This window comes from Aphelocoma coerulescens, chromosome 4 (assembly GCF_041296385.1).
Source record: "Aphelocoma coerulescens isolate FSJ_1873_10779 chromosome 4, UR_Acoe_1.0, whole genome shotgun sequence".
Taxonomy (NCBI): Eukaryota; Metazoa; Chordata; class Aves; order Passeriformes; family Corvidae; genus Aphelocoma; species Aphelocoma coerulescens.
In genome coordinates, this window is record NC_091017.1 from 23,453,266 (window position 1) to 23,475,734 (window position 22,469).

The following is a 22,469-nucleotide window of genomic DNA, read 5'->3' on the forward strand; positions in this document are numbered from 1 at the left end:
AGGAATTTCTGAATAATATAGGTAGTCATTTTTGAGTAGTTAATATTCTAAGTTAACAATAGGTAATTTAACTAAGCTTCTAACTTGCCAGAGGCCTTTACTCAAACCAACTATTTTCTTCTGCAACCATTTCTTTAAAATTAAGGTGCCTTCTCACAGCAAACAAATACTGAGCTGAACTAAGATATCAGTAATTGTGCAGCCAGCAGGACTAGAGAAGGGTTCATGCCCCTGTAGTCAGCACTGGTGAGGCTGCCCCTCAAATCCTGTGCTCAGTTTTGGGCCCATCACTACAAGAAAGACATTGAGGTGCTGGAGTGAGTCCAGAGAAGGGCAACGGAGCTGGGGAAGGGTCTGGAGCACAGGTCTTGTGAGGAGCAGCTGAGGGAGCTGGGGGTGTTCAGCCTGGACAAAAGGAGGCTCAGGGGAGACCTCATCTCTCTCTACAACTGTCTGAGAGGAAACTGTAGCCAGGTGGGGGTTGGTCTCTTGTCCCAAATAACAAGTAATAGGACAAATGGTCTCAAGTTGTTCTAGGGGAGGTTTAGATTGGCTATTAGGAAAAAAAAATTAAAATATTATAAAAAAAATTTAACAGAAAGGGCTGTGAAGAATAGTTATAGGCTGCCTATATAATAGAAAATGTTGGAGTCACCATCCGTGGAGCTATTTAAAAGCCATGTAGATGTGGCATCTGTGGACATGGTTTAGTGGTGGACATGGCAGTGCTGGGTTAATGGTTAGACTCAATGATTTTAAAAGTCTTTTCCAACCTAAATGACTCTGTGATTCTAAAGATTAATGATTAATTAGAATTTACTAAGACCATTCCATTTAGTAAGACCACAAGCACCACACAACTTTGGTCTCTTCAGAAACTGGAGTCAGTGTGGCTTCCAATAGCCCTGCCATTTTCTTAGAGGTAACCCAAATCCCAAGAGAAAAGCCTGAATTTGTGCCAGCGTGTGGGGGAAGCACTGCCAACAGCTGTTGACCTCCTGGAGGAGTGTGCAGCCCTGCTGCTGCTCTGGCTGGTCCACCATGAGAGATAGAGTGTGCTCTGGCCCAGGTACTGATGGACAGCTACTGGCCCACCATCCCCCTCTCCTCCCGTACAGAGGGATGCTTGCACTCTGGAAACCTCTCTCAACTACAGAAGCAAGACAATCAGAAAGCAAATATTGCCCCAATGTCGTTTTAAGTCAATATTTTGGGCTGCTGCCTGGCCTATTTGATGACAGCCAGAGGTTGGAGGTCACCTACCTGTTGATGATGGCAGCAGGAGCACAGGAGGCAGTCAGCATTCTTCTTTGCCGCTGTTCAGCTAGGTTTGTTTGCAGATTGAATACGTCAATCACAGAACTCATCCCATTCTCTTCACTGGGAGCTTTCTGCTTGTGCAAAAAGGAAGGACTCAGAAAATGCCCAATTCTTCTTAGTGATAATTCCTATTTTTAGTTCTTCTGGAAAGCCTTTTGCTTCTCTTAAAAACTTGTGAGAGATAACAGTGCTAAACCCAGAGGCAGCCTGAACGGGATCAGGATTTGGTGCTAAACACTAAAGCTTCTGTCCACAGCACTAGAGAAAAGGAGACCTCGGAGGCCATCGGTATAAAGCGTGCGGAAAGCCGGCGCCACCGCTCTGCTCCGCAAAGGAAGCCTGGCATCTAGTGGACATTAGCTGTTGCATCACTTCTGCCTTTTTGGTTAGCAGGGCTGAAGGCTGCCTATACACCACCCAAAACCTCGTCCTGACCCCAAGTTCGTGCGCCTGACTGCAAGTTGTATTCAGCTTTAGTCCTAATTGTGGTTAAAAACTCATGGCAACTCTTAAATCTGGTCAGCTGCCACTTAAAAAGTCGAGTTCTATTATAAACAGTTCCTTCATGGAACTTGCTTTTGTTCCATAAATCCTATCTTCTATGGGTTTTTTTCCCCACAATGAATGTAAATGTGTGGAAAAAACAATATTAGACGGTATGTGAGGAAATCAGGCTGAATACCTGCTCAGAAGGAGAGATGCAAGATACAATATCAGTAAAAGTAACTACATGAAGGACTCACATTGTTACGATTTAATCTCAGATATATTCTTATTAGTTGTTCCAACAAGATGCAAGCCCCCTAAACTTCTTTCCTTACATTCTGAAGATAATTTGAATGTACATTACTCTCCTTGAGTACCAGGTCAACAGTTAAATGCATTTTCTTTATTTTTCTTTACATTTCTGTTCTTATTCAGAGTTTATACTAGGCCAAGGGGTGAGTATGTGTCACCCTGTGTCAACCTGCTTTGAAGAGATTTGTTCCTTTCACTTACAGCAATATTTTTCTGTACTTACTTAGGCTGAGTTGTATCTTACTGTGCACTCAGTCCCATTAGAAATAATAGGATTAGCTTTAAAATGCGGTAGCATGCAACATTAACAGAAGGAAAGAACATGATCCATGTGATAATTAAATTATTTTACAATTGTTAATTAAAATTGTAGTCCAGTGGGGGGTTTACAGTAGTTTAGAAAAAAACCTTATTAATTTTCTCATAAATAATCCATTAAGAAAACTGAAGGACCTAAGTCTCCGAAAAAGCCTCAGTAAGAGAAAAAAGTTTCATCTTTAAGCTGATTTTGAGCACTTCATAAATGTCGGTGGCAGTTTTCTCCCCCTGGTGGCCAGGAGAATGAGCTTGCTTTGGTTCCTAAATCAGCAACATCCCGGCTCCTGCTCTCCCTTCTTATGAGTCTGATGATGAGATTTTTGCCCAAAATGAAAATCGCTAGTAAGTCAGCATGTAGGACACAAGTCATTCTTTGTTATTGATAGAAATGGTGAGAGAATTCTTCAGAGTGGTACTCAAAACATCAGTGGAGTAGTAATTGAACTTGTGACATGCGAATGATGGAGTTGCCTTGCTTCAGTAAAAAAATCTGTCATAATTAAATTGTTTTACTAAATAGCCCCAGAAAAGAGAAAGGCCTAAAAAGATGTATTTTATTCTTCTTGGTGTTTTTAAAGGAGAGAGTGTACTTTAAAATCATTAGCTTTTAAAGCTAAGGCAGAAGTGACAAAAATGTTAATGACTTCATGAGTGTTTGAAAACTGAACTGTCAGCATACCAGGAAGTTAGAAAATAAGGCACCACAGTACTTACTAGGGAATACTTAGTAAATAGCTTATGCTATGCAGGCAATATATATTGTGTTTATTTGTGCTTAATGTGCTATGCCAATTAAGAGGCACATTTGTTTTCATCCCAAAAGGTTTATTCTGTTTTAATTGAAAATGTCAACAAAGCCTTAAAAGGTGAAGCAAGTCTTCAGAAACCCTTATTAACCATTCCCCTTGCCCTGCCCCTCAAAAAGAAGCAAATACGAACAGTCAGAAATTGAAAAAACTCTGGAGATTAATTTTGTGTGATGCTAAGCTCCTCTTGTGCTGGCTCCCACAGTGAAAGAGAGGACCTTTTAAAAACAGGCTGCATGGGAACAAACCAGGGACAACATGGTATTTTTATGGATCATGTCCTTTGGTTGATAGCTGCTTTATGGACTGCTTATCAGCTTGATTTCTCCACCTCTGAGGCTGGAGATGCATTGGGTGGGTGATCTCTGTGCTCCAGCGCTTGGCTTTGCTGGGATCGCAGGAGAAGGAAAGTTGCCCATTTCCACGTTTGCCACAGTTTTCTGTCTGTCTGTCTGTCTGTCTTTTTGACATTCATCACAAAATGTGGTTGGCAGCAGGGATAAGAGAACCCCTGCCAGCCCCAGCCCTTGGCAGACGAGTGGATCCCTGACCCTAGCAACAGCTGCAGTCACTGTCAGGGCCTGGGAAGTCTGTCCATGCAGCCATGGGCCTGTCTTTCCTTTCATCCCTGAGCTACAGAGGGGCAGAGACCATGGGGGAAGAAGAAGCAGGTATTTAGAGGCAGTAGCATCCATCTCTAGAACCTGTAGGCTTGCTCATCACAGCTTGAGATCCACTCCTTTATTCAGCATTTGCCTCTTCCCTCATTATGTTTTTACCTTAAAAGGAGCTGGGAATCTGGGGAGTTGTTACATCCCTGAGAATCTCATTACAACCCATACTGTAAATAGACTCAAACATTGTTTTTCTCATTTGACGTATGTACATATTGACCAAAGAAAACTGTAATGTATTAAAATCAACTGCATGGGCTTGTTCATGTGATATTTCTGTCTCATACGGTAAAAATTAATTGAAAGTCTTAACTAAAGAAAGCTTCCATGAGGTCTGCATGACTTTCTGAGTTGTCCCACGTTGTTCTTGTCCAAACTGTGTGCAAGAAGACAGATTAGGGAGCTGGGGAAAGCAGACTAAGGAAACAGAGTAAGAGAGAGAAATTATAATCTTTAAAATGTAGTTGGAAGAGGCGGCAGGAGATCATCCAGTTCTTTCTCTGCCCGAAGGCAGGATCAACTATAACTATGTCAGCTTTGACAGATGTTTGCCTAACTGGTTCTTAGAAGTTTCTAATGATGACGAATTCACAATCTCACCAGATGTTATACTCCAGTGTTTAATTATCTCTGTGGTTTGAAAGAATTTCTTAAGCCTAGTGCAATCACTACATGTTCTGTTTTTCATGAAAATAGGGGACAGATGTTTGTCTACCTCTTGCAGTGTTTTTATGTACACTTGCAGACATGTTCCCCTTGGTATTCTCTGCTTTATATTCAGCACATCCCATTTATTAAACTTTTCCTTAAAGGCCATGATCTCAAGAAATGAGACTAAATAGAGGTGGTTTCTGAACTGTCAGCCACAATAAAACAAGCTGTATGTCCCAAACTGGACACAGTGCTCTTGCCTTACTGGGCACTGGGCATAACAGGTCTGCTCAAAGAAAAGAGCAGTCTTGGGGATGTACTGTTTTAGTACAACCAAACACAGCATTTCCATTTTTCATAGTGGTGTGACCAGTTATCACTCCCAGTTCTGCTTCTGCAGAAGAATGGTTATGTAGGCTATGTTTTTCCTCATCTGTTTTATCTGTATTTATGCCATTCTTTATTTTTTTCCTTTTTGATCCTGTATAGAGCAGTGATTTTTGTGCTGTTGCATAATAATTTTCTAACAGTTTCTTAAATTTGCAAGATCACTTTGGATTTTAATCTAATTTCAGTGCAGTACTTCCAGAATGTTTACAGTCCTGTCTCAGTTTGGCGTCATCTGCAGTTTGCATGCTGTGACCTGGGTTGTAAATACAAGGATTGGACAGAAGCCACATGAACACCCTCACCCCCATATGATAAATTCTTCTATTCTTACCACTCACTATTGGGCCAATAATCAATTCTGGACATTGATCTGGGTTATGTTTCTGTGGCTTATGGCTATGCCATAGGATACCCCAAGTTATGGATCTGTCATAATGACATGCTGCCAAAAGCCTTACTGAAGTCAACACAGATAACATTTGCTGTTTTCTCCATATTCAGAAACCTTCCTGCTCTGCTTCAAAACAAACTAAATTGGTTTGATGTTGCACATTTTCACAAATCCATGCTGGCTGTTGCTCCCTAGGTGTGTGTGGGGGGTGAAGGTGTGGGTGTGCATTAAGTGATTATAACTTCTTGGCATTTTACTGGCATTAGTTCTTTCTCATTAAAAGTGTTTCAAGCTTGGTTGTGTCACAGCCCTGAAAATTATCTTTCACTTTACAGTAAATATAAAATCTCACTATACAGATAGAACAGGAAGTTATCATCCTTTCCCCAAATGTGTGAAGCTTTTACTGTGTGCAAACAGTTAAATGCAGCCTAGTAACAGTAATCCTTTCTTGCAACGTTCATAATAATATGACAGTGTTAGATTAAATAGCAGTTAAAAAATGTCATGCAAATCCCACTTTACCTGTGTGACCCTTCTAAATCCCAAAGTTTTAAAGATAGCTTCTTAATGAGATTTTAAAGTTTGGAAACGAGAAGTAAAAATATTTCTCTTATATCAAGATATGTTTTTAGGAACGAGGCTTATTTTCCTTGAATGCAAAATAAAATGAAACAAAGCATATTGTTCTGATTACAGAAACAGAAATGAAGACAGGAACTCTGATCCTATAAGTGCAGGTGTACCTGTACCTACTCTCTTTCTGTGTGCATTTACAAAAACCATTACTCCAGCTTTTAAATATCAATATTTGAACTAGCAAATTATAGTAGGTTATAAAGAAACCTGAAGAAAGTACAAAAACAGCTCAAAGGATGATTTGAGTTTTTCTCTTAGAAAAATAACTGGCCTAGCCATTTTTAGGATTAGATTATTTTTTTATCTAGTGCAGGCAAAGATTCTTTTAGCATTCTATTTGGAGTAAAATGAGGTATTAGAATTGAAATGCATTAATTAAACACATAAAAAATATAACACATAAGTGTATGTAATGAAAGATTGTATATGCCTTGCTCCAGTTCTTTTGAGATTCAGAACAGTACACGACAGAACTCTGCTTCTGCTTATGCGCTAATAACATGCTAGTGAATAGATTTTATTTGTGTAAGGACAAATTCTGTTCCTGAAAGGTACTCCTTCAGAAGCCCAGTTCAGCCCTCCTCTCTCTCAAAAGTATCTGGGGAAAAATAGCTGGATCAGGCTTTATAAATACAATAAAAAAAACCAAAAAACCACCAAAACCAAAATGATGTAAAAATGTTTGGTGCAAATATGTATTTGCTCCTGTGTATGTATTTATGCAAGCCCTGTGACATTGTTTTGGTGAATTATGGGGACATTTATATGAACGCTGGGCCAGAAGTTGAATTTCCTGTTCATTTTTACTCTGTTAGTTTCTGTACTACACAATGTTGAAAATGTCACAGTATAGGAGAGTTACAGCACTGTAGCCTGATAGAAGTAAGCCAAAAATTAGGCATGGAAGCACACACTGGAAATGTGTTTGTTTCAATTGACTCAGGAGGTATAAAATACCTGTTGGCCTGTACTTTTGAGGTTATGATCCTCTCAAAATGGTTCATTGAAACAAAAAAAGTGGTTTGTCTGCAAACACTACGGGAGGCCTCAGATGCAGGTAACAAACCAAAATCCTTGATAATGATGTATGTTCATACACTTCTGACCCTTCTTTTCATTCCAAAGGTCACATATTCAGTATTTCATGCAAAACTGATTCTGATGAAGCTGCCTATTTTCAAATTCATTTAACTTGTGTTAAATAGACAGCAACTACTGCTTTCCTTTCTAGCATAATCTTTTCACTCAATATAGATTCTAACTGCTCAGGATATGTAGGAGGTCATTAAATCAGGGGTGTTGAGGGATGACAAATTGAGCAGCAGATGATCATCCATAACTACGTGTTATCATAAATGGTTTAAAGGATCTAAAGATAGCCTGCAGTCCTGTGGTGAACTCTGCATGGGAGATCTGCTGTGGGAGCAGAACGATATGGGAAACTCCACCACTGTCCCAGTGAAACGGGTGTTCCAGCCTTAGGCAGATTTATCCACAACACAAGCGTAAGTAATATTCACCTGAAAGTTAAAACAAAAAACCCCAGCCAGAAGTATCATGGATGCATAGTTTCTGACAAGTCACAGCCTTTTGAGAGCTAGCCAGACCTCTGGTTATGGTTAGCTTGATTTCTGAGAGAACATTTGCCCAAATGAATGACATGGGTAGCAAGCACAATGCCTGAAATTCTACACTCAGGTTTTTCTCTCTCTTGTTTGTTAATCAAATACATATAAACTTCAAAAGAGCAACTAACTACTTCAGAGAAGTAGAGAACAATAAACTAAAATGTGTTTACTTTTTTACAAGTAAAACAACAACCACAAAAAAATACATATACCATAAGCTCAATCTCAAGATAACAGTACTGGAAATAAATTACCTCAAATAACCTCAGGTGAGGAAAAAAACAAAAGTAGAAATGTTCTAGAATGGTAGTAAAGCAGTAGAATGGTTCATGTTTCCAGAAAACATGAACCATACCAGACAGCTTTAAAGTATCTTCATACACACAAAAAAATGATACCAAGTATCATAATAATGATACCACATATCATGATAAAGTAATACCAATCTAAAACCTGTCATACTACAAAACCAGCCTTATTCTCTTTCTCTTTCCCAAAGGGTATTGGTTTTTATTGTTCGCTGAATAGAAAAAAAAACCCTGTCTATGCAATGGACATTAAAAAAGAAAAAACCCTTGGGTGAGAAAAGACACAGTTCCAAACTGAGGCCTTACTCTGCCATGACTGCGCAGCTCCCACAACAAAATAGTTTGGATATTCATATATTTAGGTATGGTGAGGTTGCTACAGCAACATCATGTGCTACACACAACTCTTGTCACTTTTTCAGTGGCAGCTGAATTCGTTTTAACATTTTAATAGAATTTTAAATTTTTTTTTTCTTTTTTAATTTTTTTTTTAGAATCGAGCACAAACCCATCTGTATTTGACAGCTGGTCTTGTTGCTCACCATTTACAACAACGCAGAAACACTTTCCACCTATCCTATACAATGCTTGGGGGCAAGCCCCAACAGAAGTGCTGTAAGCATTTACCTGCCACAGCCCCTTTTGATTCCATACTGCAGGACAACTTCAGTGGCTTCTCATGCGGTAGCTGAGGTAAACCTTCCCCTAACACAAAGCTGCTTGAAGTGACGGGGCACAAAAAGGGCGTGAATCAAAGGTGAAAGAACAATAGCTGAAACAACAGAGACTTGTCAGAAATGGCTATAGACACACTTTGTCTTGGCTGATTATTTACTAATGAACAATTTTACTGCCTTGCCAATTTGCAAAATGTAACACAGAATGTGACTCTTTGTGTCTCCCAGGTTTTAACTCCTGTTATCAAACTCTTAAAACTGTATTTCCTTCTACTAAAGACAATGCAAATTCAATTTGCATCAATTTCAAATTGAGTGATTTTAAACTGATATTTTTGTTTTCTTTTACTTCTCTCAGTGTTTGGGCCATTATTATATATCACTGATCTATAAACCTTCATAAAGTTCTCTGAAGGCCCACATACCATCTGGTATGCTCCTCTATCACTGGCATAGCAACAAAACTGTGTCTTAAGCAAAAACAAGTCAAATGTAACAGCTCTCATGTTGCATGTAAAGCAATTCTGTATATAAATAGATTCTTTTCAAGTTTCTGCTGCCATTCTTCAAAACCAAATCTCACAAATCAGCCTTCAAAACAATAGCAGACAGCAATCTGTCAGTTCTCCAGTAAGCTCGAGCTGTCTAACCAGTCATTAGGACCTCAAAAAAGACATTTTGCCTGCCTTACTTGCCAGGAATTCAGGATAGCTTGTTAACAATACTAATACCACCAATTACCCAATCTTTTCAAGTTCAAAGTGCTGCAAAAACTGAAGTAGTCTGCAGCAGCATTTTCTAGGCTCATGCTAATTCCTGCAAACGCAATGCTTTTAAAATCTGGCACGTTCTGGAGTGTTCTATTTAATACCCTTCATTTTCACTGTTTTCTGATCTTGAACTTGCTTTTTCTTCCAGGTTTTGGAATTCATGTCTTTTTTCTTATCTTTCCCCCCAAGACTGGTGTTTCTGACTGCCTTGTTGAGTCACAAACACAGACTGACTTGAGTGCATGCTCCCCTTTACACTTACTTTCCCATTTCATCTTTTTTTTCTCAACTTTTCAAGTATTACCCTTTCAGCTTTGCAGCCTTGCAGCCCCTTTGTCTCTGTACATTTAACAACATTGTTTGACTGTGTCCTCCAAGTCAGTCAAACTATGTAACTTGACATCTATCACATGCACAGTTTGTTATCCTTTCCTCATGGAAAAAGTGGTCTAAATCTTGTCAGAGTCCTTAACCTTCAGATGCTCATGTGTGTTGCAATAAGCTTGTGTGAGGCAAGCACACCAGAGGTGCTAACAACAGTACTAAAGCTTTGCAAAGAAGCTCATGAGCCTTGTTATGGTTATCAGGTCCCCAGAAGGAGCCAAATTCCCTGCGCTAAAGTAAAAGTGTCCTCATGGACCAAACTTTTTCCTCCTCTAACCCACACCCAGCTTTACATCTGATGTACCTACAAGCTTCTTTATTCCCATTTTTGGAGTAACTTGCCTTTTAAGTGGGTAGAATTTCAAGTTGGTAGGAGTCTGAGCCTGTGCTGACAGGCAAAACTCTCTCCCATTTTCACTCTGACCTGCTCTTTGCATGAAAGCCCTTGATCTCTTGCCTTTTATAAAAAGTAGTGAGTCTAGCCCAGGCACTCCTTCTCCAGCACAGTTTAGTCCTCCTCAGAGGATAACCTCAGGGGATAACCTCAGATGATCTCTGAACTGCACTGTTCAGACACCAGCCAGTCTGCAAATCCACCTGTGCCTTGGCATCCACCTCTGGGGCAAAATCACTCTTCTGTTCCATTCACACTGCCACTTATCTGTATTTGGGATTAGCAGAACAGAGATTCCAACAAATTTAAACTCATCTGTTCTCCAAATTTTAGATTAATGTTTGATGTGAAAGCAAGACATCTTCACTGAAGCTTGATTTCCTCCAAATCCTTTTGCTTCTCAGGTGTTTAGCTACTGCAATTTAAAAGGCAAATAACTTTAAGGGTGAAGGAACATCCTGCAAGCCCAGAACTAGAGAGATGGCATGATGGATGGGGAAGTGGCTTCTTTTTCTCTTCTTCTGCTAGCTAGCATAATCTCCCCAGAAGGTCTTTATTAGCTGCTGCACCTGGGTCCCCAGTATAATGCTTATTCATTTCTGCCAGGACTTGAAGCACTTTATTTCACAGGTGGCTGGTATTTGAAAGGCCAGACGTGTAAAGGCAGTTTCAGTACCTCTCTACAACTTCACTATTTAAGGCCACCGTTTTAGCCCTGGCAAGGTTCTCTGTGTAATACCAGGTAACCTCAGGTGTATTTGCAGACCCAGCTGCATGTGCCCTGCAACCACACAGCCACTGAAATCCACCATGGCAGCAGGTCCTTACCCAAGACAGCAAAAGGAGGTGTTTTCCCACCTATTCTGCCAAAGGAACGTAATGCTGGAAACACATTGAGGAACCTAAGCTGAAAACTGCCCTAAATCCACACCTGAAGGATGGGCTACCAACCAGAGACACCTGGACAAGCTTGAGAAGTGGGTCAATGGCAATCTGATGAGGTTTGACAAGGCCAAGTGCAAGGTGCTGCAAGTAGGTCAGGGCAACCCCCAGTACCAACACAGGCTGGGGGATGAACAGCTGGAGAGCAGCCCTGGGGAGAAGGACTTTGGGGCACTGGTGGCTGAGAGGCTGGACATGACCCAGCCATGGGCACTCACAGCCCAGAGAGCCAAACGTGTCCTGGGCTGCATCCAAAGCAGTTTGGGCAGCAGGGTGAGGGAGGGGATTCTGCCCCTCTGCTCTGCTCTGGTGAGGCCCCACCTGCAGTGCTGCAGCCAGCCTGGGGTCCCAGCACAGGAAGGACATGGACCTGATGGATCGGGTCCAGAGGAAGGTCACCAGGATGATCAAAGGGATGGAGCACCTCTCCTATGAGGGGAAGCTGAGAGAACTGCAATTGTTCTGTGTGGAAGAGAAGGCTTAGGGGAGACCTAATTGTGGCCTTCCAGTACTTGAAGGGAGTCTACAAGAAAGATGGAGAGGGGCTTTTTACAAGAGCATGTAAGCGGACAGGGCAAGGGGGAATGGCTCCAATCTTAAAGAGAGTAGGTTTAAATTAAGACATTAGGAAGAAATTCTTTGCTGTGAGAGTGGTGAGACACTGGAGCAGGTTGCCCAGAAGAGTTATGAATGCCCCATCCCTGGAAGCGCTCAAGGCCAGGCTGGATGGGTTTTGAGCAGCCTGGTCTAACAGAACATGTCCCTGCCCAGCGCAAGGGGGCTGGAACTAGGTGTTTTTAAGAACCCTACTGACCCCTACTATTCTATGATTGTATGACCCCGTGTTTTAGAGTTCCAGTTCTCCTATGATGGTCTTTTCGCGGTTCTCTACCCAAAATTTCAGCTTGGAAGGGGGTGGCGGGGTGTGAACACGAGAGGATTTGGTATCAAAAACGTTACTTGTGCGATGTCTGGAGTTGGAACCCGCAAATCTGCTTGGTCACGGCGGCAGCCGCACGAAACCCAAAGCCTGTAGAACCCCAGCCGCACGAAACCCAAAGCCTGTAGAACCCCACGGCCCCCGCTAGCGCCGCATCGCACTCCCGGCCCCGCCCCTGAGGGAAGCGGCGCCCGCCGCTCTCGAGGGAAAAGGCGCGAAGGCGCACGCGCCCGCACGCTCCGGCCGGGCGAGGCGATTGGCGGGAGGCTCTGTGACGTCATCGCCGCGCGCCGGCAGCCCCGCGCACCGCTGCTGAGGGGAGCGCGTCGTACTCCCGCTCGCCGGGCCCCATCCCGCCCTCATCCCGCCCTCCCGCCGGCCGACACTCCTGTCCCGGGGGCCGGCCGGGGCCCTGCCGGCCGCCGCCGCCGCTCCCCCCCAGCTTCGCTGGGGCCGCCCCGGTGCGCGACAGGTGCGTGTGGGGCCCGGCGCCCGTGCCCGGGGGGCGCCGGCCGCCGTGAGAGGAGGAGGGAGGCAGGGGAGCTCGGGGAAGAGGGAGAGAGGGTGGATGGACGGATGGATGGGCAGGTAGGAGCCTTCCAGCTGCCTGACAGCGTCGCTGGCCTCGCGTTTCTGTGGGAGCGCCGGCCGGTCCCTTCGCCAGCGTTTTCCTGATCCGTATTAGATGGGCCCTACCGTCTGTGTCCTCTTTCTGGCTTTTTCCCACAGAAAGGTTAAGAATATGAGCCTCTACAATTTGGACCGGTTCCGCTTCGAGAGGAAGGAGAAGGGAGCGGAGCAGGAGTCGCCTTGCCCGCCGGCGGCCCGGGCGGAGGCACCTGACGCTGCTGCCGCGGTTGGTGCCGCTGGAGGGGATGAGGATGAAGGTACGGATGACAGCGGGCCAGGCACTCCGGCTTCGGACGTGACAGAGAGGGCTGGTGAGTCAGGTGTTTGGCGTGCAGCATGAGGGCACTGTAGCGACTTAATTTCTAGAAATAAAGTAATTGTCTTTTGTTTTGGTGTTCCTTTGTTTGTTTTTTTTTTTTGCCTCCTCTGCGTGTTCTACAAATGTGTTTTTCTGTGCACACGTTTCACAACAATTTCCACAAAAGTATCCTCATTTGTAGTAGTGTATGGCCTGATTGAACCTTTGTATTTACAGGCAAGTCAGTAACCTGAAATAACTTTTTTTTTTTAACTGAGTGAATAAGCTTCAGATTAAATATTGAAAGTATGTTATGTTTTACTATTTATAAAATGTATTTACTGATACTTATTTTATGCTTCAGGGTTTTCAAGGAAGAAATGGCTTTTATTTGTCTGATGGATGCAACACTAGACTTAGCTTTTTGTATAGAGTCCTTGGCTAATGCATTGTGGAGCATCACAGATGAAATTCAAAAGAAAGAGAACGGTTTCTTTTCACTTGGGCCTGCTTTTGTAAAGAGCTGAGAGACCTGCTACTGATTCTCAGAAGCTGACTGTGTTAATGGTTTTGTTGTAGTGTTCGTCCTCTTTTTGGGCAGAAGCTTGGGGTTTTCATGGGAATGTCAAAAAATTGCTTGTGTAGTAGTGTATTGGTTTCCTTTGGCTGTTCCTGTTTGGATTTGTTGGTTAATACTAATGACTGAAATTGCTGTCAACTGTGTAATCACATTCACCAGGAGGTCTTTCCTGTTACTGAGGGAGTAAGATTTGAAGAACAGGCAGCATCTCCTGCTGATTATTTGGTACTTCTCAGACAGTCCATGTAACTTCTGGTATAATTGTCAAGTTAAGAGTGTTATTGGAGAGATCAGACAGACTTTGGTTATGTATTTATTCAGGAATGGAACAACAATATATGTTGATGTTATTCAACTACATTTTTTTGCATGTGACTTTCTCTTGGTGCAAGGCAGTTTTTCACAATACCTTATCTATGTAATAGTAGAGAAACTTTCATGCACAAGGAGGAGTTCCTCTTTTAAAGCTGAGCCAAGTCGGAGGATATTTACTCTTCCCTGAATTTTGGTTTAGTGCAGGTTGACTGTTTTCAGTTGATTGGAGTGCTCTTCTATTGACATTAGTAAATAGTAAGCAGTGTTCTGTGTTGAAAATAAAATATATACGACATGTAAGTTGCCAGTCTGGAATTAGGAAACCTATCCCCTCGCAAAGAATATTTTGGGGACAGGGAGAACTTAAGAAGCAAGCAACTGTTAGCTCTGGCTTCGGCACATGTCTTTTTAATGCTCGTATGGAAAAGTGGGCACTCTGAGGAAGTGCACTTTGGAACAGGTGTTCTCTTCCTGTTTGTGGTAAATCATTGTCTTGTGCTGTGGAGGAGTTACTGAGTGCAGGGGCCCTTTTGGAACTGCGAATGTAGTTGTGATGTAATGGAGGAGGCTGCTTATTTGTCTTTGTGGTTTACTTCATTTTAATATTTCTTCCTTTAATCTGCCTGTGGACTTTGTCAGTATAAGCATGTAGCTAGACCATAATTGCCAACAAATTTTAGTGCTTGTTTTTTAAAATACTGGTCTCCCTTGGCTTAGATTCTGCAGGGGTAGGACTGTGGAGGAGAAGGGATGTAATACCCAATTTAGAGGCATAAGCACGAGTTTAGATGCAAAGTAATAAAAAGATGAAGAGCAGCCTAAAAACTGTAGTGCAAGGCTAAGTAGTTGTAAGGAAAATTAGTTGGAGGTGGTGGTGGCTAACAGTGAAACTGGGGAGAGTGCAAGAGCAGGCAAAATTACAGCAAGTGTCCAACTGAAATAAGCGTCCATGGATGCAGATGCTGGTGGAAAACTGGGGTACTAATTAACATTTAAAATTGAGATGCAATAGTATTGCTCTGCACATACATGATGCTTCATCTTTCACAGATAGTCAGTGTTTAAAGAAGATCAAGTGGTTTACTGACTTCTTCTCCCACTTATTTGCACAGCAGTGTTATGTAACCTATTTAAAGAATTAATAACTTTTTAAGAAATTAAATCACATTTTCTACATCTACAGAAGTTAACCAAAAAAAAGAACACTCAGATTTTGTCTGAATTATATGAGGCACTTAAATGTAATAGAGAAGACTAAATTTGACTAGCACTTTTTTGATTGTCTTCCTTGTTACCTAATTACTGTCAGGAAGACAGAATTTTTCTTGCTTCGGGTCAAATAAAACAGCTTTTTTGTTGTTATTGTTGAATGGTCATGGAGAAGGCCCAAAGATGAGTTTATGGCACTGTGTGCTCTCTACTGCTAACTGCACCAGCTAGTCAGCCTATGGAGTTGTTCTGTACAACAAACGGTTTACACCAAGTTCACCAAAAATAACTTGCCCTAGTGCTCAATGAATCATGTGAGGATAACAATTACTCAGATTTCTTCTGAAGACAGAGTCATTAACAAAATACTGGTACAAGAAACTGGGGAAACAAGAGGAGAGTGATCTTTATTTCACTTTCACAAACAAAAATGCTATAAATAGCTGGTAACTTGGGGGTTTTCTTCTATTTCCTCTGGTATTGTGCAACCACAGTTTGTATGTAAAAAGAATTTAGAAATCTGACTTTTTCCTTCAGGAGCACAAACAGTTTGGTATAATTTCTGAGAGATTTCTTCCGATTTGTGTTTTATCAAGTGCCCTGAAATATGCATTTAACAAAGTGATATGATTGTATAAATGTCATCTATCTTCAAAAAATATAGTCAGGTGATGTCTGTTGTGTCATGAACCACCATTATCTTTTTAGCTATTTTTCTTTTAGTTTTGTTTTCCCAGAACAAACTAATATTAGTAGATTGTTCTGTACCCCAGTTATGTCTGTAGGTCATGGTTCTTGTTGCTTTGTGTTGAACATGCATCCCTTATGCTTTAATAAGCAATTTGTGGTGTGATGCCCACAAGAATTGGTCATCGTTGTACACTTGTCTGTATTCAAAATTACACAGGCCTGCAGTGATTTTGCAGCCAGGTTGTAGGGAATAATTCTTAACAGCATTTAACTGGGGGATAGAAACCAACTCTGGGGACAGTTACCAAATTATATCTGAAAATATCTCTAAAAGTTGGAAAAATACACTGGAGTGGCTTACTACAATTTTCCATACAAATGAATATTATTTACTGAATAGTTTCTCTTAGTCTGTTAAGGAAGCAGTGAAACATCTGCTTAATTTTCATTTAGATGCTTTTAATTATGTAAATAGCTGTGTGTGCTAAGATAATGAGATTATTCTACATAGTTGTAGAAATGGAGCAGAACCATACCAGAACTGCACAAATTGGAATAATTACCAACATACATTTAAAAGTGAGATTGGTATTCAAATCTCAAAAAGCATGCTTACAAAGCTTCAACAGTGGATTGAAGTGAAAGTTGTAGATGAAATTAAACTACAATATATAACCCTGTTGTTGATGGTTGATTTTGTTGTTACCCTCTCTGTATTGTTTGAACACGTATCCCAAATGACTGCACGTTGAGATTATAATGCTAAGAGTTCACTTGCGCTGGGACTGCTCTTTTTTTTTCTGTCTGTTGTCATTTTCTCTAGGATCTGAGGAAGTCCTGTGTTTTGCTTATGTCTCAGTTCATAGAGTGTAATTCTGCTTAGAGTATTTCTGGAAAAAAGTGTTGACTGTAGTACCTAATGCAGTTTTCTAAGGGTTCGTGGGAAGATATGTTGAAGTAATCATCATTTTAAAAGGGCCTCTTTAAGAAGTACCTTAGAGTAATACTGGTATTTAGGATTATTTTAGTCAACGGAAAAGACTTTCCTTTGAAAATGGAATACTTACTAGCTTGTGGATTTCAGTAGCATGTGCTTGATACTGCTTTCCTAAACTAGGTGGAAGTTACTTGTGTTTGACAATGCTTGTTGGACAATGTTAGTAAATGTGGTAAGCCTCTAAGTATTGCCTCAGTTTTTGCTTTGGTTTTACCTGTGTTTTCACTTGGGAGAGAAGAAGCTGGCTTTCTCAGAGTGTGATGTATGATTTGTGTAGGCAGTTATGTTTAGAATTAAAGGGCTGTGTATTCTCTTTTTACAATAGCAAAAATTGGTTGTTGAGTTTTGCTTTTGATGCTAATGTGTGCATGTAGGGATACTTACGAGTGTTCCTATTTCTGGCCTTAGAGTCAAATACTGGTCTTATGATTGCAGATATTCCATAATAGCTCTTTTTAATTGCCTGTAATCAGAAAATTCTGCCTCCAACAGTTACATGTTGTGGCAGTAACTTTAATCTGTTACTACTCTACAAGGTTACAGTTTGCTCTAAATATGAAGACTCCTTTTTACATGTGTGGCTTCTGCTTCCCCCACTTAGTAAGGAACTCTGTTCCGTGAAGTAGGTGGAGGAAGAGGAGAAGACTGGGCTTTTTTTTTCAGAGGGAGAATGCTTTTTTTTTTTTTTCCCAGGTAACTTGGTATTTTACAGATATGGGAGTTAGGAGCTGTCATGAAGACTGGACAATAATTGCTAAATAAAGTAAAACTAAAATGAGAAATCACTAAGTGAAACAGTAAATACTTTTTATTTAAATGTAAACCTTAGACAAGGTTTATACCATAAAGAATAAAATTACTTTGAAGACCATCCTATTTTTGTAAAATTGCCTTGTGTTTTGTTTTAAAATTCAGTAAGGATGTCTCTTAGCAAAGTTGTTATGAATATCTGTCATTTCTGTCTGATGCTGCTTTAGAATTTAGTCTAACCTACAAGGTAAGGATCCATGAAAACTGCCTTGATTGGTTTTGTTAATTCAGAATAAAAGTGAAATGCTCATGTTTCTTAGAGACCTGTTTTGATATTCAATCACATTTTTTTAATGCATTTCATGTTTCTATCCTTTTGTGATAGCACTTGCCCTGATAACCCAACATCATCATGTTCCCAAAGGTCACTTTTGCTCCTCTCCTGTATTCATCTAAAAACTTATTTGGTTTTCACATGAAGCAACTGCATCGAGGACAACACATCTCCTTCCTAAAATAGGTAGAAGAGGGTACTGCTGAGGAAGCTTCCATTGCCAATGTGTTGGTCTTGGATGCAGGGAGGTCTGTCTTGCAACGGTGTACTACAGCTTCAGAACTAATAATTTTTAGGCTTTCCTAGATTTACATGTGAATGGGCTTTTCAAAATAACAAGATTAATGTGCAAAGTGAGACTTTTGCCTCTTCTAAAAATCGTTACCATAATCCTCTATTGTGATTTAAAAGTGATAGAAAAGGTTTAGATTTTTATGATAACTAAAATTAGGTCTTTTATCACAGATGAAAGACTCAAACACTATATAGCTCCTTTCTGCATTTGACTATCAGATGAATTTATTCATCTGTGTCTAGTGTCTGCTGGCAAATTAGCTTTGAAAGCTGATGTCACACTCTGTAGTAATTTGACTCAGCAAGTTTCTGCATTAGTGAATGGAGGCAGAAGAAACTATCTTTACTCCCAGCCAAAATTGTGGTCCTAGAGTTAGGAGCACCACTGGTGTTTGGTTTACAGGCACCCAAGAAAGAATGGATGTGTTAGAAGAGGATGCCACTGATGCTTTCTTTGCATTATGAGGATTTAAGATCTTTTTATTTGAAGACTTACACTGACAGTAGTATCACTAAAACACGACTTTCCGAGAAGTTTGTAGCTGACTTTCCTGCCCCTTATCCTGGATTTTTCCTGTGTGTGGCTAAGGTCACCTTGTTGAGGAATCCATTCAGTGCAGGTAGCTCAGTGTGTGGCTGCAGGTTGAGCTGTGGGTGGGGAGAGCCCCAGGCAAGTGGCCAGGAGCTGTGGACCCATTGCACAACCAAGAGCCCGGGTACCTGTGGCCCAGCCAGGGCTCCGGACACTCAGGAGCTGATGACTCCAGACTTGCCCGCAAGTCTGCCACTTAGACTGGGAGGGTGTAAAAGCCCAGGATTTTTTGTTTGGGGTCGCTCCTCAGAGGCACCAGCTCGAGCTGTGATTCTGTTACTGCACCATGATTAAAGGATATTGGGGATCTGGACGTCTGAGACTGCTCTGGGAAACCTGGTGTGACTCTGTGTATGTGTAGCTGGGAATGTGTAGCTGCAAAGGGGTCTTGGTGCCGGCTCAGGTGCTGCCAGAGTGGCTCCTGGATGGTTGGACAGGGAAGTTTCTTTAGCAGCCTGAAGTTTTACGTCTTCAATGATTGCTTTTGTGAACTGTCATTGAACCCTATTAATGTTTCCTCATAGACACTGAGTTACATTCACCTTCATCCCTTTTAATCACTTTTAAGCCCCCTTTTAAAGTCGTCTTCTTTTTCTGTAGCGTACTCTGTAACATCTGGTACTATATTTTTTTAGTTTATTGGGTGCCTTTTCCTTTCAAAGCCTGCACAGTTTCCTTTGTCAGCAAATTGCTTGTATTTCTAGGATTTATCTTTTTTTTCCATTCATTCAGTGGTGCCAGAGTGAGTTATTTTAAATTTATTTTCCACAAGATTTCTTTCATACCGAAAATGCTCTCTGCAGCTGTCATGTTCTCTGCTCTGTGCATCAATCTTTCTCTCTTCAGTCATATGCCAATGTTTCTATCCATGTTCTGATCAGCCTGGAAGTAGTTCAGAGGAATTTGCTCATTATTAGTTTATATTAAAAAAAATCTTTATTTATGTATTTATTTATAAGTAGTTCTTAACTTAAAATATGTGTTCTCTTAAACTTTGTAGAAAAAATTGTCTGTTTGATGTAAGAGGGCTGAAGATCCTTTGTCAGGTAAGTACCCACTTTAAGGAATGCAGCTTACAGGAATTTTCCATGCATAAGAATGTGAGTTCTCTTTAAGTGGCTATTGTGTCTCTGAAAGAAATCACAGCTACTTGATGCTCTAAGTACAAATAAATATTTTTTCTTTTTTCTCCTATGGCTTGCACAGAGTATTCCACTGTGCCAGAAACTCCTGAAGCTCAGAGGACAATGAAAGAGTCCTATTTCAAGCGCCAGCGAGGGCTGCAGTTCCACGACGTCTCTGACAGTGAGGATGAAGAGCCAAGAAACGTCACTGCTGATGAAGAAGCCCAGGCTCCGAGGGCAGAGGCGGCCGTAATGTATGCTTTGGGCCAGCTTTCTGTAGTGTCTCTGCACCCCCACGGGGTGTTCTAAGTTGAAATACTGAGCTAAAAATCAGAGCCTAGGTTGGATTCTGGTTTACTTCTTTGGGATTCAGCTGCCCCTAGCTAAACTTTACTGGATTTTCAGGGAAGAAGTATCCAGCTAAATCATTTTTTCAGAGGGAGGAGTTCTGTCATGTTGAAACGTGTGATGTTTTTGTTCATTTATACATTTGTGCCTTTGTCCTTCTGAAATCCTTTTAGTGCAACTTGAAAACTTTACTATAAAACACTTGCTTTACTAATTTTGAACTGTTGGAGTTGATTTTTTTTTTTTTTTTGTATATGAAACTATATTTGACAGGGAAGCAAGTAGAGCTTCAGTGTGTAGTTTGAGTTCCTGAGGTAAACTTAAGTATGAGTTGCACGGTATGTTTCCTATGCATGATGAAAACTATTTCTTTCCTAAGTGGTTTGGAAATTTATATTTTTGAATGTGCTGGGAGGGAAGAGTTACTGTGCAGGAGTCACTTTGCGTGTGTGCTAAAAAAGCAGTGTTGAGAGAACTGGTGAGACAAGATGTAGATAGACATCTGCAGCCATTTGAAATGGTTTAAAGGAGCTCCTGCTAGTTATATGTCTGTGTGGTAATTGTGCCCTTTAGATGTTCTTGTGCTAAGCAAAACAAGATGGCTTAACCTGTTTTTTTGATAGTCTGGTTGAATTAATCTGCCAAAAACTTTTGTGGGAATTGCAGCCTTAACAGGTGTAGTCTCTTGTCAGGTTTTCAGTCCTACACGGAGCATGGAGTTACTGGCAGTTTACAGCAGAAGTGAAATAATGCATTTTCCTGCTGCTATTACCTGAAATTCTGATGTGGTTTCTTTTTTTTTCAGTACTTCTCCATCAAAATTTCAACTTAAGGCACCTACTTGAAACAGAGAAAAAAAATTAGCAGTTATGAGTGAGCTCCTGTTTCTGCCTGTGATTTAAGTTGTAGATTGTGTAAGGAGACAGAGATGGCCAGCTGGTTGTATGTATCAAATTGGCTTGTGTGTAGTGCTGTGTAAATGTAGTTACTCTGCTTCTGGGCTGAATCCCACCTGGAAGCAGTTCAAGTGGTTTTGTACCATGCAGAGCTGATGCTGATAAGCCACACAGGATGCAACTTGCAGAGCCAGTGCTTGCTATTCCTATACTGAGTTGTGATTACTGGGAGTGAGGCATGGACAGCAGGGTGACTCCTAGTGGGATTGATGAGCATGAGGCTACATCCTCTTGTACTCTTCAGTATTCCTGTGGAGCCACCAGGTGCCTCAGTGCCTGACAGTTTGGCCCAGTGTGCTGGCTCAGGTGCTGCTTGATGTGTGCAGAACCCACTGAGCTGTCTCACAAGTGGCTGTTCTGGTTGAGCTAACACACAAATTGAGAGTGTGGCAGGAGTTAGCTGGGTTCTGTCTGGGCTTAGGAGCTCTGTTTTGTGCTGAATTCTGGCTTTGCGTAGAATCAGTCAATTCAGTGTCTGCATTGTGCATTTTAGTGCATGTGTTACCTAGTTTGGGGGTTTTGTGTTTTTTTTTTTTTTTGTTTTTATTTCCCTTTTGCAGAGTATCCCAGCTTCCCTCATTCTGAACAAGGTACAGAACAGAAAGCAGAAAGTTTAGGGTAGAAAACACATCTTTCCTAAAAGAAGGTGTGCCACAAGTTTTGCTACCAGAGAGTCACTGTCTGCAGTCTATCAGAGAAAAAGCAGAATCTAACACAAGGTTTTGTGGGTCAGAGTTGCTTAGCAGTTAAATGAGTGTTTCTTTATGCTTGATAAGAATATGATTATACACAGAGGACAAGATTTATGATGTATGCAACTCTGGCTTTGTTGACAAGTGTCTAGATGTTATTCCCTGATAGGAAAGGATAGGATAATTGCAGTGTTACCACTTTCATTTGGATTGGTTTTCTTTTTCACATGCACGTTGTAAAAGAAACCTTCTTCCTTATCAAGGCAAAAAGATCAGAAATATGCCAATAGAATTTTAATATGATGTTTCATTAAAACTTTTTTAAAAGTGGAAGTAGGATTCATGTTTTGAGGCTTAAAACTCAGTGCTTTGGTGGACTGAAGAAGAATTTGGGTTATCTCTTGTTATTTCCCTACTCCTAAGAGGAACAACCAGGGAGTCCATGTTGCTTTGTGTGCCTTTTGGAAAGGGAGGAAAGGATTCTATGATAAGCAGTCATCTGTATCTTTTATGTAAGTGGGATGTAACTATTTTTTTCCAGAATTCTTTTGCAGTCTGCCTGTTGCAGCTGCTAAAGGAAGATATAGTGAGGAAAACCAGGTTTACTTTTAGTCTTTTACATATATGTAT

General features: G+C 41.1%; 1 protein-coding gene across 4 annotated transcripts in view; it reads left to right on the forward strand.

Annotated features, from left to right (window-relative positions):
* Positions 1 to 22,469, forward strand: part of SMARCAD1 (SNF2 related chromatin remodeling ATPase with DExD box 1) — a 119,877-nt gene that overhangs the window by 65,469 nt on the left and 31,939 nt on the right. For 2 of the 4 annotated variants that reach the window (XM_069013080.1, XM_069013081.1), the window contains exons 2-3: positions 12,760 to 12,971; positions 19,926 to 20,097. In XM_069013080.1, the coding sequence (XP_068869181.1) occupies positions 12,760 to 12,971; positions 19,926 to 20,097 (384 nt within the window). Of the gene's footprint in view, positions 1 to 12,759; positions 12,972 to 18,919; positions 19,766 to 19,925; positions 20,098 to 22,469 lie in introns of those variants that run through there. The other 2 variants (XM_069013082.1, XM_069013083.1) reach the window with 2 other exon arrangements.